We start from the raw sequence: 15,436 nt of genomic DNA, 5'->3' as shown, positions 1-15,436 counted from the left end.
TATATTACTAGATTCAACAAAATTACTTGCACATAGTTAACATGTATGGTTTGCATTTGCATACAGTCACATTCGGAGTACTGGCTACTCTATTTTTAAATGCTGACCTGAATCTCAAATTTATCTATTAGAAGTATTCTTGGATTTTAGGTATCTAAATAAAATTCGCTGTTCTTGCGGCCCTAGTGCAAGAGGATCAGCTTGATCTGGTCTAATCCTGTATTTTTGATGGGTTCACTGGCCTGCTGATTGGGCTAGCTAATTATTGGAGGACTATGCCTTTTTGAAGAACTAATCAGCCTTACAATTGTTGCCAATGAACTTGGAAGCTCATGCATTCGATTATCCTATTTGATTTTTGATGTTTTTTCATGTTTTCATGGTTTTCTTCTGCACATTATTTCTTTCTTTCCCCATTTTCTATTTGTTTTGGTATAAATGTTAGATTCTATGCTGGAATGAAAGTAACTTTTGCGCTGTTGGACTGTTATTGGCAGACAATCATTTACAATGCATCTGCTTCGACTTATGACATCATGGGCTGTGGTTTGTGATGTGTGGTACTTAGAACCTCAAACTCTAAAGCCTGGAGAGACTTCCATTGAATTTGCAGAAAGGTAAGGCTGATTTTTCTTTCCCTTCGGTGAAGTTGGGCGCAGGTTGAACTTTAAAGATTTCAAATTCTCCTTTTGGAAATTTTCATAGAGTGAGTTTCTTCTGCATTCTTCTACAGGGTTAGAGACATGATTTCTGTTCGTGCTGGGCTTAAGAAAGTTCCCTGGGATGGATATCTGAAATACTATCGTCCAAGCCCAAAGCTTACTGAAATGAAGTTTGTTTTCCTTTTTACCTAGTAACGAATACTGTGTGATGCCTATCATGTTATCAAGAAAGTAGATGTAGAGTTCGTTCAGATGCCTTTCCTTTCATGATCCATTACTTGATTTGGATAATACTGATTCTTAACTTTACTATCAGATTTTATGCCAAATGTGATTGCTGTTGCTTCCTTTGCATGTTGCAGTTCGCTACCCTTATTGATGTACCTTCTGCAGTTGTCTCCTGGAGGCTATGACTATTACCAAATGGTCTTTGTCTCTGCCATGGTTGTTGCCTGTATAGTAAAATATTCTGGTGGCTCCTTGACATCAAGCTGGCAAAGTGCCTACTAATGCTCAGGCAATATGTAGTTGGGAAATAAAACAGAAAGCCATAAATCTCAAAACAACAATAAATTCGGGGAAATGATAAAAGGCAAACATTTCTAGCATGCACATGATTGGGAGCTTTCCATCTAGATGGAAGCATAGTTTCCATATACTGGTAAAGCATGATCTCAGGTTTGTGGAATTGCAATACTTGAAATTTTCAGATTGTTTTGTTGCTAACACGTTTTAGAGTTGTCAGTTATGTAATATGCACATTCTCTATTATATGTGTTCTGAAATGTGAATATACAAATTAGTGTCTTTTCTTTAGTTTATTTTCTTTTTATATTAGTTAGATCATTTCTTGGATCTGCTGGATTAATTGTGCTTTATATGCATCACATACATTTATCTGACATGTATATTATGCTCCTTTCGTTTATTTTCCTTTTAGATTAATCTACTACGTCTTAAGTTGTTCAGTCATTTATTAGATTTGCTGACATAATTGTGTTTTAGATGCATGCTGTCCCTTATTGGGAAATTTATGTTTGTTGATAATGATTTCATTATTAACTATTTCTTTTTAGGACTGCCTAGCACTGCTGCCTAGTTCTGGCTAGTCTCCAGGCAAGGGTGGTACCACCTAGACGTTGCCTAATGTTTCAAGCAATGTTGTCTGTATCGTATGATACCATATCATATAGGTCGGAAAACCTATCTGGTATGCCTACGATACACATTGTGTATCGGTCGTATCTTACGGTACGACCGATACGGCCCGTATCTTATGATATAGTGCAATTTTTTTAAAAAAATCCCATTTTGATTAATTTTTTTTAAAACTATCTCTTCCCCTCCATTTCTAACACTTCTAACATCTCTTAAAAGGAGACTTTTTTACTGGTTTTGGAGAAAAATTGCCAAATAAATTTTCAATTTGAGGGAGAGATCTCCAATTTGAAGGTAGATTTGCTGTGAGAAACCCATTCATGAGTTAAAAAGGAGAGATTTTGTGTTTCTTCTTCTACAAAAAGTATACAATCTCTCAATTTCAAGTTTTAAGTATATTTCTATTGTTTTGTAAAGTTTATCATATGCTTCCATTTATTTTATGGAGTTATTTGTTTTATTTGTTAATATGTTGTCCAAATATTATGGCTTATGAATGATGAATATTCATTATGTATGAGATGAAATTTTATATAGAACACATTTTTCATGATTTTTCTGAATTTTCGTTTTTTTAAAATTTTTGTGATTAATAAAAAATAATTTTACGATGCGTTTACAATACATTACGATTTGGCGTGTAGGTCGGCCCAACAGATACATGTTACAATACGCTTTTTACAATATTGTTTCAAGTTTTGTACATTACGTTAAGTAAAGTAAACATTCTTGAGACTAGTGTAACAAGTTTAGCTGTACTCTATTTATAACAACCTGACCCACTCTTGCACCAAACTTGGGCTCCTAGTTTGTTAAATCTCAACCAGCCTCCCAGCAACTTCAGTTGTTGCCTCAAAAATGCTAAGAAAAAGGATAACTAGTCATTTAGCCAACCCCTTTATAAACATTTGAAGATTTTCAAAATCTTCAATACGAGACTAAATGGAGCCTTACAACCCACCACCCATAAGGTGCACTCATACATGCACGTGGGATCCACCTCCTAACAGCCATAATTCCTACCTAAAAAATGCTAGGAGATATAACTAATCATTCAGCGAACCCCCTTATAAATCATTGAATATTTCTAAGAATCTTCAATGCCAAACTAAATTTTCTCATAATGAAGTGTTACAACCCACCCTATAAAGATGCATCCTTAAACAACATTTTGGAGTTATTAACTCCCTTGTGAAAAATGTTATTTGGTCAAGTTATCCATACACCTTAAACAGCATTTTGGAGGCAAATGGCGTTTTGTCTCTAAAGTGCCATTTAGGGTGTCATCCAAACACGCCCTCAATCGTATTTTGAAGCTTCTTGAAAATCTTTAAAAGTTTATAAAAAGGTTGCTAAATGATTAGTTATCTTGGTTTCTAGCCTTTTTTGAGTAATATTTGAAACTGCTAAGGGATAGGAGGTCCAGATCCTTCAAACTAGGAGCCTAAGCTAGGTGTGTGAGTAGATAGATTGTTATAGTATCAGATGTAACTCATGATTCATCATCCTTATCATACGTTGCAATACACCAACTTATGATACACCTTGAAAACCTAGAAGAATGAAAAATATTTTTTATTTAAAGTTACGTAAATTTTTTAATTGAATATTATGTTCAAAGCGGAAGGCATTCTTGCATAGCTAAAATAAAAAAACTAAAAAATTTATAGCTGATTTCGTGCAATAAAAACGCAGCTTTCTGTTATACGATTCTATGTTCTAACATATTTTTTTTTTTATACATCTAAAGTAATAAAACAAAATTTATGGCTGATTTCGTAGTAAAAAAATATAATTTTCTCTTATAAGTTCCTCTGTTTATTCTAAAGTAAAAAAAAAAAAAAATCAAATTTTTGTGACTATAAGTTGCTTAAAAACAACAAGGAGTAAGTCGCAAGTAAGGAAAACTTTTTCTTTGGTAAACATTTAAGTATTGGAGTGATTTAAATGGTCAGGTTTTTTATTTTAAATATAAGTGTACATGTTGTAGTTAACAGATGTTTGTTATTTTTTTAATGTTTGTATAATTCATGTTTTTCCATAGAGAGTACCTTTTCATAATTTGCTTTATTATTTTCTAATTTTTTTTGTGAATTTTAAATATTAAAAATTAAATGTGCGATTTTTTACGGTAGATGCTTCTGATCTAGTTTTCGACCTGACCGATGCAGTTTGCATTACACATTTTGGAATACTGCTTTTGATGCAGTTTGCATTGCACATTTTGGAGGCATTTCCTTTTTATTTCAAAAATTGATGATGTTTCTGAAACGTGTATAAACATTCAAGCCTTGTCAAAACATTGAATTACTAGTCAATGTCTATGTCTTCAGAACGGTACTGAGATAGGGAAGGATAAGAGTTATGTTGCCAACTCTATCTGCAATCCTATGTTTCTGAACATTGATAGGTATTGTGGAAACAAGAGTGCACGTGTCATTCTGTTCCAGTATAGTGGCATAAATCACTAGCATTCATAAGTATAGATGGCCCAAAATTCACTTATATATGAACATAATGTATTATAATCACATAGATACTAGTAGACTCTTTCTCTCTCTCATTCATAAAAACACTGTGACGACATATAGAACAAATAAATGCTTTTAGTGTGTGTTTTCTTTCTTCATAGCTACTTTTGCTGCATTCCCTTTTATAGTTTATTAACTCTTGAATAAGTTGTATGCTTGAGAAAGCTAATTGATGTTTTGCACAGAATGAGCATGTCTTGGCAGACAGTTTTCTGTATTCTATGGACGATGGGATGTCAATTATGTTGTGTTGGATCTCTGTTATTCACATGACAAAGTCCAAACAACTTGTCAAAGTGATATACTTATAATGCATTTTTACGTTTTCCAGGCAGAAAATGTTCGCGGAGTCGGTGCTCAGGCGATTGGAGGAGAAGTGATGCCACTATGGTCATAAATTACCCATCTTCTTATGCTTTTGCCTCTTGTAGATTTAGGCAATTTTCACTAGTTTCCTTTTTTACGACCAGTCTTGTATGTTTTTTGAATTGACCTTCATGTAAATAAGAACAAACAGAAGAACTTGAGCTCTATGATGACTGTTGCATACATGCACATGCACAAACGCAGAAACATTCCGACGGACATGAAGGCCAAGTGGGACTTCCAGTAGTTGGGAAGATGCAAGTATTAAAAGCGTTAGCTCATGTACGAACGGAGGCACTCATTCTTTCTTGTGGATTTTGCAACTGCGTGAACTTGATGTTTTCAAATAGATGCCTTGTAATACTAATTGAAGGTCCCCCATTGTATAGTTGCAGCTTTGGAGAAAAATTTAATGTTTGAGCAAAAACATGTTTACTGTATATTTCCTGCTATATGCAGTTTTTTTGAAAATGCTGCATATTCTCAACATCCCACGGTGTTTCAAGTGATTTGGGAACCCCAATAAAGCTCTCTAGACGGTTGTACCAATTTCAATGTTCACATTTATATTATTTTTAAGAAAAAATAGAACATGGAACCTTGGAAATTTTTATTTAAATAAAATACTAAAAAATCATGATCATCTCCTGCCACATCTTCGCAGTGTTCTATCGCAAGATACCTCAACAAATTACGTGCCCTCTTAACGCTTACCAAGGAAGATTTTGTTCTGGCATTTATGAGGATGGCCTTCTGATCATACGTATTCAACATGGTGCAAGTTTGTGAGACTGAAAATTTGGATAAATCGTGACATCTTATTTTCTGCATCTTCTGGGGAATTATGACATGGTAGGAGGCGGGAAGATGCTCGGGAAGACCAGGTTGCTCACTGATGGACAAAAGGACTGGCGCTTCTGTGAACGATACCCCTTGTAGGTTGTATATGGGCTTCATTCTTTGGAAAGATGATCAAATTGGTTTTTGGATGAATATAAGTAATGAATACCTTGTTACGATTAAATGACTAAATGATCTTGTTTCTGAAATGCAAATTATCCTTAAGGATGTGTGCCTCTTTGGAGACATCCGATAAAATTGGAACAATGGTCTACCTTAAGAATTTTGCAGCTTTAATGTGTTTTTAGACGGGATCTTCACTTATTCTCGCTCATAAGTGCCCCTTGTAAAAGCAAAAACGGTCATTACATCTGTTTATTGTTGCTTTCTATTAAGTGCAGAGAGACGAACAGGTTGACAATTTTGGAAAAAGAAAAAGATAAAAAGGATTGTAATGCACATTTGTGGTGTCAAGCGTGTCTCCCATAACATGCCGTTGTGAGCTTTCGGTGTTTCAAGTTTATGATTACCACTGGGTTGACGTGGGCCACATTTGTCTTCATTTAATAGCTACAGCAGAGGCACCTACAGAAGGCTTGAGGAATTAGCCGTATGTTTCAGGCAGTTTATCTTCTGCAACACCAAACCAGAGGAAATGTTCTACGAATTGGATGAGGTTGTAGTTGGTAGTCAAAATCTCTAGAATGGAAAGCACCAAGTTGTTGCGAAAAGGTAAAAGTTTTTCTTGCACATGCTTGTTTGCAAAACATTGACATGGTAAAAGAACAATAAATTAGAACGCTGTGTTTATTTCGGCTTTAATTTTTCAAACGGTCATTGGTGTTAATGCAATGCACGTATAAGTTTTTTGATACTTTAATTACACGCTTAACTTCTTTTTACAAAAAAGATTTTACATGGCTAACAAAACGACACTTATTCAACATGACCTGGTTATTACTAACTCAAGTCAAAATGGCCAAGGTATCCTCAAAAGGAGTCATGGTCTTGTAACTTTTGTTCATTATCTTGCCAGAAATTGCTTTATTCACACATAAAGTCATTAATGCATATATGAGTATACCCAAATAACCTTAGATCTTTAATTTTTTAAGCTATGTTTTGGTTCACATGGATCTTTCAAAATGTTCAATAATTTGGTGTGAAGTTGTGACTCTTGCTGAAAATTCTGATGCATATTTTGATTTTCCTAACTTTAGGTACTTTTGAAAAGTATTCAAATCAGGTGTGCTTGACCTTGTTTTAGAAAAAAACAAAGTAGTAATTTTGACACCCATTTAACTGTTGACTTGGCATGATAAGTCATGAATCGTTTGGATTGACCATGAAAAAGTTACGTGCTTTCTTGGTATTATATGTTTTAAGACTTCCACTCTCTTTCACTCCCTCATCTCTCTGGTATTTGCCAATAAATGCGAATAACATTGCTTACGATAATATGGCAGTATGAGAACATGGTACTATGGATATATTCCTTTCTTGCTCTGATCTCTATTTGAAGACCTGGGCATGTCTTCTTCTCAGATTCAAATTGTTTACGCAACTATCACCAAGTCCTTTAGGCTTCGCACTGAACTATATAGTTCACCTAGCTATCTCAAAAACTGTGGGGTTGGAGCCAGAATTATACTTGATATAAAATTTTAAAATTTTAAGGGGAACCAATATGCAAAACTGTGGGGTCGAACCAGAATTATACTAGATATAAAATTTTAAATGTTTAAGGAGCACAAATGTAAAACTATGGGGGTAAAGCCAAAATTATATTAGATATAAAATTTTAAATTTTTAAGGAGCACCAATATGTAAATATGTAATGAAAAAAATTGCTCTAAAAAATAAATATAAAAATAAAAAAATTTCTTGGGGTCCGTGTGAGTAAGGAAACTGCCCCCACTTAACCTACACATGCCTCTGCTTCTCGGGTTGAGCTTGCCGGTGGTCAGACCGAGCCTACTACGGGCGTAACATACTGCATCTCGGTATCCGAGTTTTATAAAAAAATAGAACAAACCATGTCGGTTAGGTCCAGTGGTCGACGTTTTCTATGCATTTTAAGCATTAAAAAAGTCGGAGGACCTTGAACTAAATTTGGAGTTTGGTCTGAAAAGAAACTTCGTATCAAGTATCTGGTCCTATATGTAAATTGCATCATATAAAACACAGCTTTGCCGAATCTAGTAACAGTTTATTATCATGCTTAAATCTTTCAGGCTTGGCTTCGGTCATACACCATTCATTTAGGCTTCCACCCACTACTTAATAGGCAATCCTGTTTCTACTATTAAAGAAGACAACGAGGCTCTGGGAGAGGCGTCTAGCTGGTCAGACAGACCGGTAAAAAGGTTTATTGTTAGTTTGATTCTTGTGAATGTTATTCCTCTCAACTGTGAATGGTAGATGCTTTACACCTTAATTGATAGGTGTATATATCCACCCAGGTCTAAAAGCACCTTTAGACATGAGGAGGGTGGAAGGGAACGGTTTTGACCTCTCATCAAATCGCCCCATAGACACTTCTAATGTCATTAAAATGCCGCTGATACCTCAACTGTATTTGTGATCCAACACTTCTAACCTACCATTAAAATTTATATTGTTATAAACAACTCCTTGTTTTGTTAGCCATACAGGCTGAAACACGAACGGCTCAGGTCTGCGGCAACTGAATAATATTGGAAGTTCTGGTCAGAACCAAATTAAGTATAACTAAAAATAACTTTAATAAGAGATTCTGCCCTCGTTACACAATCAGCAACAATGACTGAAAAAGTCATTTACCAGTAGCACTGATATGTACACATATACCTTTAAATATGTAAGAGAACAGAAAAAAAAAATTAGTCAATTTGCTCCACCGTAGTGTTAATTAGAGGTTCTTCTGCAGGCGGAAAATCTTGGGGTGTTTCTTCTTCTTGAGTCTTGTTAAGAGGCCCCTGAGGGGTGCCGAACAGTATGGAGAATATATTCCTATGGCACTCATCACAGAAGCAAAAATATGAGAAATGTCCCTCGCCTATGAGACGGTGAACGGTTGCCCCAGGGACTACACGCCTGGCATATTCGTTCATTGCTGGTGGAACCACTCGATCATCCATCCCCTGAATCAAACGCCAAAGATTGGAAATGTTTACATTAGGATCAATAATTAGACCCACAGGTCCTCCATCCGTCCACATGAATAAATCAGGGCAAAGGAACCCTATTCTCTGGATTCAAAAAATATAATGTGAAATCAAACATTGGACTCGTAGTTCTGTATCCATATACATGAAGATCAAATCAGGTAGAGGGTCACTATTTGTCTGAATGGCATTTTGAACTTCCAACAAGCATGAAAAAATTAATGATATTGAGCGAAGAATTAACTACAATATCAATCATTCTATGGAAGGCTACTAGCAGAATCTGTTTGCTTGACTATATGACTGGAAGTAACTACTGAAGATATTTCATACTAAAAAGAAACATTTTAAAAAGCTCACCTGCCATATGTGAATAGGGCCAAGGAATCCTGTCCACTCCCGTTCAACCGTGGAATACATAGATTTGATCCAAGGAAAGAATCCTTTATCCTTTCCTTTCTTCTGCACCTGCAGGTCAGCAAGGCTAAAGCCCCAGTCTGAGACTTGCAAAACAGCTTCTTCGACGAATGGGGCAGGATTGCCTTGTCTGGTGGACTCATCCACATCCCTTGACCAAAACTCAGAAAATGCTTGATCTTCAATCATAGATTTGTCCTGTAACACCAGCACTTTGGTTAAATTGATGAATGTACATGACTAACCAAAGATGCGAATTAAAGGATGCCCTGTAGCCACCAACTCAACCAGCCAGGTACAAGGGGACAACATGACTTCTTGCGAAATATGCAGCAGGGGTGCATGTAAGAGAGAGAGAGAGAGAGAGAGAGAGAGAAGGACCAGTCTATGAAATAGATAAATAAAGGTCAATTTCTGCACTTGACAACCAAACAAATCAAAGTCACACAAGCTTTCTACATCTATAATTTAATAAAGAAAGAAAAATGCAAGGTAAAAGAGTCCTATTCGTATTTTTGCAGGAATTTTCTGGTTTGCAAAGAAAAAGATCAGGCTTGATTCCTAATCCTAGATTCCTATACTTGATCAACACTAGCAACTCAGAAGTGCTTTGCCTTCTTAGACATCCACAAAATTTCATATGACATGGTCGAAAACCACAAGATTGCAAGCTGGATAAGCAGGGCGAGCTCAAGCAATATGGTCAGCTAAGGGAGGATTTTCCCTTGATCTAGACAAGGAATTTAATTTTGTATTATCGGTAGCATCTCAAGCTGGCAGCCTCTGTCCCTCACAGGAGAACTCATCGCGGGCAAGAATATGTACCCTGAACTTAAGCATCATCTTTTCTTCCACTTCTTCGACATGTTGATGGTCATTTTTAGGAGACCAAGATGGCCCGTTGTACCTACTCTGGATAGCCATTATCAATCAAAATGTTTTCCAGCACCATTGCTGCCTCTTTATGTTCTTTTTTCCCTTCTGTTGATGGTCAAGCAGGGTCATTAACCCCGGCTTTTTAACCCATAACCGAGGCACGGTAGTGTGACCTAACCTTCAACTAGCTTGTATATGAAGCTTTGGTTAAAAGAATAAAAACCCGATAAAAAACTTAAGATCCATGACCAATGAAGAACACCTCACATGAACAGAAGCTCTAACACTAATCCTCCCCAACCCCAATTCACCAAGTTAAAATGGAAGAAAATGAACTTTTCTGAATTCAACACCACTTATTCATAGGTAATAACCAGTCTGGACCATACTGCCATTTTTGAGAGTGACAAAAGGTGTCACAGCCTTGGGTTTGACATTCACCTGCTTCTTATGTTCAGATTTTTGTTCAAATCCTCCCTTCTGGATTTACTCATATAACCTAACAACTTAGCCACTCATAACTACAATAATAATAACACGAAAATGTAGAGATTCTGAATGCAAATTGCAGAGAAACATAAACGATTTCCATTAGATAACATACTTTTCCGCAATCAATTTTCAGAAAAGCATTGGCAGAGGAAATTCAGCAGGCAGGCTAGTAATCAAATATAACAGACCCATGTGCAATGACTTTTTGGACCTTTCTCTACCTTAAGGTTTAAAATTGGCATGGTTGTTGTAAGCTAAATATAATTGAGTGCAAAATGTATCTGTATTATTAAAAGCAAAGATGTATATGTATAAGAAATAACTGAAAAAAAATGCACACGATATGTATGCAAATATTTCAGTAGGATATGATTCAAAATTAGGTGAACCCACATCCTATATAGAATTTCTTAAGAAGATGTCTGGTGTTAATGATGAATACTTCATTTGCAAGACTAGATTATTTTTGGACATCTTGGATGGAAAACAAATCACCTTCTTTCCCAGTGACAATGCCAGCCATTTTGCAGGCTGAATAGGACCTCCAGAAAGGAAGCTTCTCTGGTAAAAGTAGGGAAGAAGGGATGGCAACCTCCGGGCAAGAAAGAGCAGGAGTTTCCTTTGCAAGGTCCATTTATCCCAAGTTTTATGCCGCTCCTCTTTTGTCATTTTTTGTTCATATGGGTTTCCCATTGGGGCAAATAAGGCAGCACCTGAGAACCAAGTTCACAAATAACGTGAGAATAAAATATAATGGTCGAAGGAAACATGACAATAACACAAACAGGGAGGCCAAAACCTATAAAAGGGGAAATGTTAAATAAAGGGAAAAACATAAACTTGTGAAAATTTTCAGACTAGAAGGTGGTAACACAGAACTCAAGTCTGCATTTTCATCCTCACAGACCAAGCAAGCCATGGCCATCAAACATTGTTTGTACAGCATAGTCTTGAAAGTTTGCCTGACCTCTACCAGAGCATAGCAACTGCATTAAGCTCTCTAGATGTTGGCTTTGACTTTGAGCAAGTACTCATTAATTCTAAAAGTGCAAGTTCACTGAAAGTATTGAACTATACAATTTCTGGCTAGTCCGAGGAACTTCAGGATAAAATATTTCCTTGTTCCATAAAAAAAAAAACTGTTGGCGAAAAAATTTCAAGATATATGCAATTATCTGTTTGTATTTATTGCTATGTTGCACATGTAAGATAAATACAAAAGTGTCTCTCTTTATTGCCATTTTGTGCATGTGAGACAAGCACAAAAAGTATGAATTTTAAACTTTTGTAAGTATAGAAGCTAAATTTCATTTATAAATTGGAAAAAAACCATCATAGTAACATTTTACGTACCGGTCATTATACGGAAAAACTGAAAATAACTTTTTTTTTTTCAGAAAAATGGAAAAGGATCGACGAGTTCAGATACTCATCCAAATATAATCACAATTTTAGTTAAATGACCCATCCACGATAAAATGTCTTTCCTCAATGCAAAAAAAATTCTCTTATGAATCTTTTATTATTCTCAAAGCAGCACATCCAAGAGCATCTTCTGATCGAAACTAGAGCTAAGGATGCAAATGGAATGGTTCTGGATGGTTGCTAAGTTCCAAATAATCACTGCAACTGAGTCAGCAACATACACACAACATGATAAAAGACAAAAATGACTGTACAGCCCTCATGACCAGCATCTAACAAGAACCTGTAAATAAGCCAGACATCAAGCTGATAAGCAAAAGAACACAATGTGGACTTGCAATGTTGAATATTTCTCAAAAGAAAAGACCCAGTTATTAGTGATTAGAGCAAAAATTTTATTACTTCCACTAAAAATTTCAGAAGCTGAAACTTGGCTCCTCAACCCAGGCAGAACGAGGGGAAAGGAGAATACATAAGACGTGAGAAGAAATGAAGGATCCATAAGTAGGATCAGTTGACCATTTGAAGCACTTCCAGTCTAAGATATGTTACTCTAGTGAGGACCTCAGTGTCATCGGAGCCGAGAAGTCATACCTGCAAGTCTTTCTGGTATATATCTAAGTGCAGCCCATGCATGAATCCCTCCACCTGAGTAACCCAATATCCAGAATTTGTCCTTAATACCCACAGCATCAGCAATATTCGACAAATCATGTGCTGAAGTATTCAAGTTCCTATAAGGATGGGGGTCACTCTCTCCAAAACCAGGAAGATCATAAGTCACCAGCCGCACACCAAACTCCTCTAACAATGACGAACTAAAACCAGGCAGTCCTGTTACAGATACAAATACATTCACTAAGAAAACTACTACTCAATTTAACTTCTTTCAAAGGGCTCACGTGCCAATACCAAGTTAGTTTACCTGCAAGTCGGGATGAAAGAAATGAATGTGCTGTAAGTAAGGAGTATCTGGCCTGGTCTTGAGGGACGCCTTGTTCCTGATATGCCACATATCTCCCATCAGGAAGCTGAATGCGAGTTGCATTTGGAGGGCTTCTGGGACTTCTCAAAGGGAGTTTGTTATTCTGTGATACTGGCAACTTTTGTTCACCGCCAGTCATCAAAACTGCATGTTGGGAAAGAGAAACTCAAATAAATTATGCTTTCTGAAAATAAAGACATTAACTTAGAGCCTTAAAACAATATGCTGATAACATAAAAAAAATGAAGAATAGCAGAAATAAATCTGACCCATAAAACGTGTTTGCTTTAACGAAATGCAGAAGCCTTTCAAAAAGGTTACAGATTTGGTTGCAGAAGCAACATGAAACATTGTTACAATCTAACAGCTAGGATGATCATAGAAGAGTATTACAATTCTTGAATAGCCTAACGCACAAGCCCCTGCAGGTTATTTACTTTCCAACTCAAGTAGTTTTATTTTTCCAAATTCATGCAATCAAAACAACCGAGATGCACCGTCGCCTTTTTCATTAATCCATGCGTGAAATGGTTTTGATGACCTATTGTACATGAAAACCGTAATCATTGTTGGGTACAAGGTAATTCAATCTAGGGTTCTCGGTAATGACAAACTTATCTTGTTCGAGTTTCGTTGAACAGCAATTTGGATCCCCGATAGACCTATCTCTTCGGTGTAGTTGCCCCATTTACTCACTGAAAATACATGTTCTTTAGGAAAAAAAAAAGTTTTACACAGTTTGTTTCATGCGTAAAGGGAATGTGGGATAATGCCATTGCAAGATAACCAATAATATCAATGAAAAAAAATTCATAGATGTCCTCAAAGAAACAATCCACTAATGGCCTAATTCATTACCCGAAAGAGCAAGAAAGAAAACTAACAACACAACAGGCCACGCGTGCACAGGATCCTTGTCTTCCGGTAGGTAATCGTTCAGAAACTTCAATTTGCTAGAGACTACAGCGCAAGGGCCTCCGAAGTGCCTGACTAGGAAAGAATCATTGTCCTCGAGCGTCTGTTGCAGAATATCTTTGCAGCCGACGGCTAACTCGTGCAACATTTCAACCGAAGCGTGCAAGAAACCCTTCACCTGTTCTTGCAGGCTCTCTTCGACCCTTTGGTGCTCTGCGCCATCGTTGATACTCCTGAAATCCATCCTTTTCTTTTCGCCGATTTCGAACCCCTCCGCCACATAGTGAACACCAGGATCGTCCACAAGGCTCACTAGTTCATCTCTCCAAGAGCTGGGAGGTGCGTTGTCAGCCATTGAGGGGCAGAGATCGAGACCTCACAGAAAAATTTTTGCTTTCCGGATCGTTGCTTTCGAGTCTCGACGCTTGAACCGACGGAGATACCAGAGAGTTCACCGCAATCGGGGACAACCTCCCAAATGCTTCACTTTCTTCATCCCTAAGCTTCAAAAGGCTACAACTCAAAGACACCCCAATAGGGACAAACGTTTACAGAAGCCAAATTCACAATTTTTCTTAACATTGAAGATTTTCTCCACGCCCAATCCAACAGGAAGCTCAGTAAAAAGCAAGAAGAAGATGCACAAACCCGAGTCGGCGGCCGGGGAAACCCGATCCTTTCTACAAACTTGAGCAGAACACAGCCACTCTTTCAAGCTATAACTTCAGGACGACTCGATAAATCTCATCCCAGTATCCAAAAAAGTACCTCAACCACAAAAAAGAAAAAAAATCATCAACCACACAACAATTCCCTTTGCAGAATCAAAATCACCGCCCATAAAATGTTAATTCTTCTCCAGATCCCTTAAGAACCATATAAGAACATCACAATTCCGGCACGCCGAAATTTCCCTTCACGATCGAAAAATCTTTTCTAATAACCAGCAAATGTAGCTCATTGCCATCAATCTCAGCCAAACGAGTTCCTCCTCCTCTTGAATTCTCGGGAAACCCAATTCTTCCCTCAAAATCGTGATCCGAGGGAAGAAGCCAACCGCAAATTCCAAAACGAAAACCAGAAAGAGAGAGAGAGAGAGAGAAAAGCAGGGGAATAGAAAAAGGAAATAAAAAACCGAAAGATGAGATTCGATTTCTTCCTCTCTTTTCCCTTTTTCTCAATCTCGGTAAACCTCAAACATCTCTCTCTCTCTCCCTCGACTCTAGTAGTTAGAAATCGGAAGACTTCTTTTGACTCTCTCTCTCTCTCTCTCTCTCTCCAGTGTGATGTAAGCTTCAAGATGAGGGAATGCCGCCCGCTATTTCTACCATGTGAAAGCCAGTGGGGCCGGACGTTGCAGTGGACTCCACGACGGGAAAGGAGAGAGGGTAACGCCGCCATAGCCGTTAACAGTAGAGAGAGAGAGAGAGAGAGAGGACGTGGGGGACGTAAGTCACGTAACGGACATCAAGAGCGTCCGTTATCTCCCCCCGGAGCGGGTCGCCCGTTACGGCGTACGGACTCCCCGTTCCGTTTCGGTAGGGAGAGTGTGCGGTCGGAGGTTGAAATGTCTGTTGTGCTGCCGGCTTTTGCGGAAATGACGTCGCCGTCCTCGTCCACGTT

General features: G+C 37.4%; 2 protein-coding genes across 2 annotated transcripts in view; one reads left to right on the top strand and one right to left on the bottom strand.

Moving 5' to 3' along the window:
• The window catches only part of LOC116255111 (glycerol-3-phosphate acyltransferase 9), a 28,900-nt gene extending 23,816 nt beyond the window's left edge, over positions 1-5,084 (top strand). Inside the window, exons 10-12 of the mRNA XM_031630869.2 lie at positions 498-617; positions 734-832; positions 4,683-5,084. Of these exons, the coding sequence (XP_031486729.1) occupies positions 498-617; positions 734-832; positions 4,683-4,731 (268 nt within the window). The 3' untranslated portion in view covers positions 4,732-5,084. The remainder of the gene's footprint in view (positions 1-497; positions 618-733; positions 833-4,682) is intronic.
• Positions 5,085-8,277: 3,193 nt separating this feature from the next.
• Positions 8,278-15,119, bottom strand: LOC116254564 (uncharacterized). The gene is made up of 6 exons (XM_031630029.2): positions 13,757-15,119; positions 12,839-13,042; positions 12,508-12,747; positions 10,984-11,201; positions 9,064-9,318; positions 8,278-8,679 (listed from the first exon to the last, which is right to left on the bottom strand). Exons 1-6 carry the CDS (start codon positions 14,166-14,168, stop codon positions 8,419-8,421), a joined length of 1,590 nt encoding a protein of 529 aa, XP_031485889.1. The 5' UTR covers positions 14,169-15,119; the 3' UTR covers positions 8,278-8,418.
• Between the last annotated feature and the right edge of the window lie 317 nt (positions 15,120-15,436).

Source organism: Nymphaea colorata, chromosome 5 (genome assembly GCF_008831285.2).
Source record: "Nymphaea colorata isolate Beijing-Zhang1983 chromosome 5, ASM883128v2, whole genome shotgun sequence".
Lineage (NCBI taxonomy): Eukaryota > Viridiplantae > Streptophyta > Magnoliopsida > Nymphaeales > Nymphaeaceae > Nymphaea > Nymphaea colorata.
Note: the sequence above shows the minus strand (reverse complement) of the source record. Positions and strands in the feature narration are given on the sequence as shown.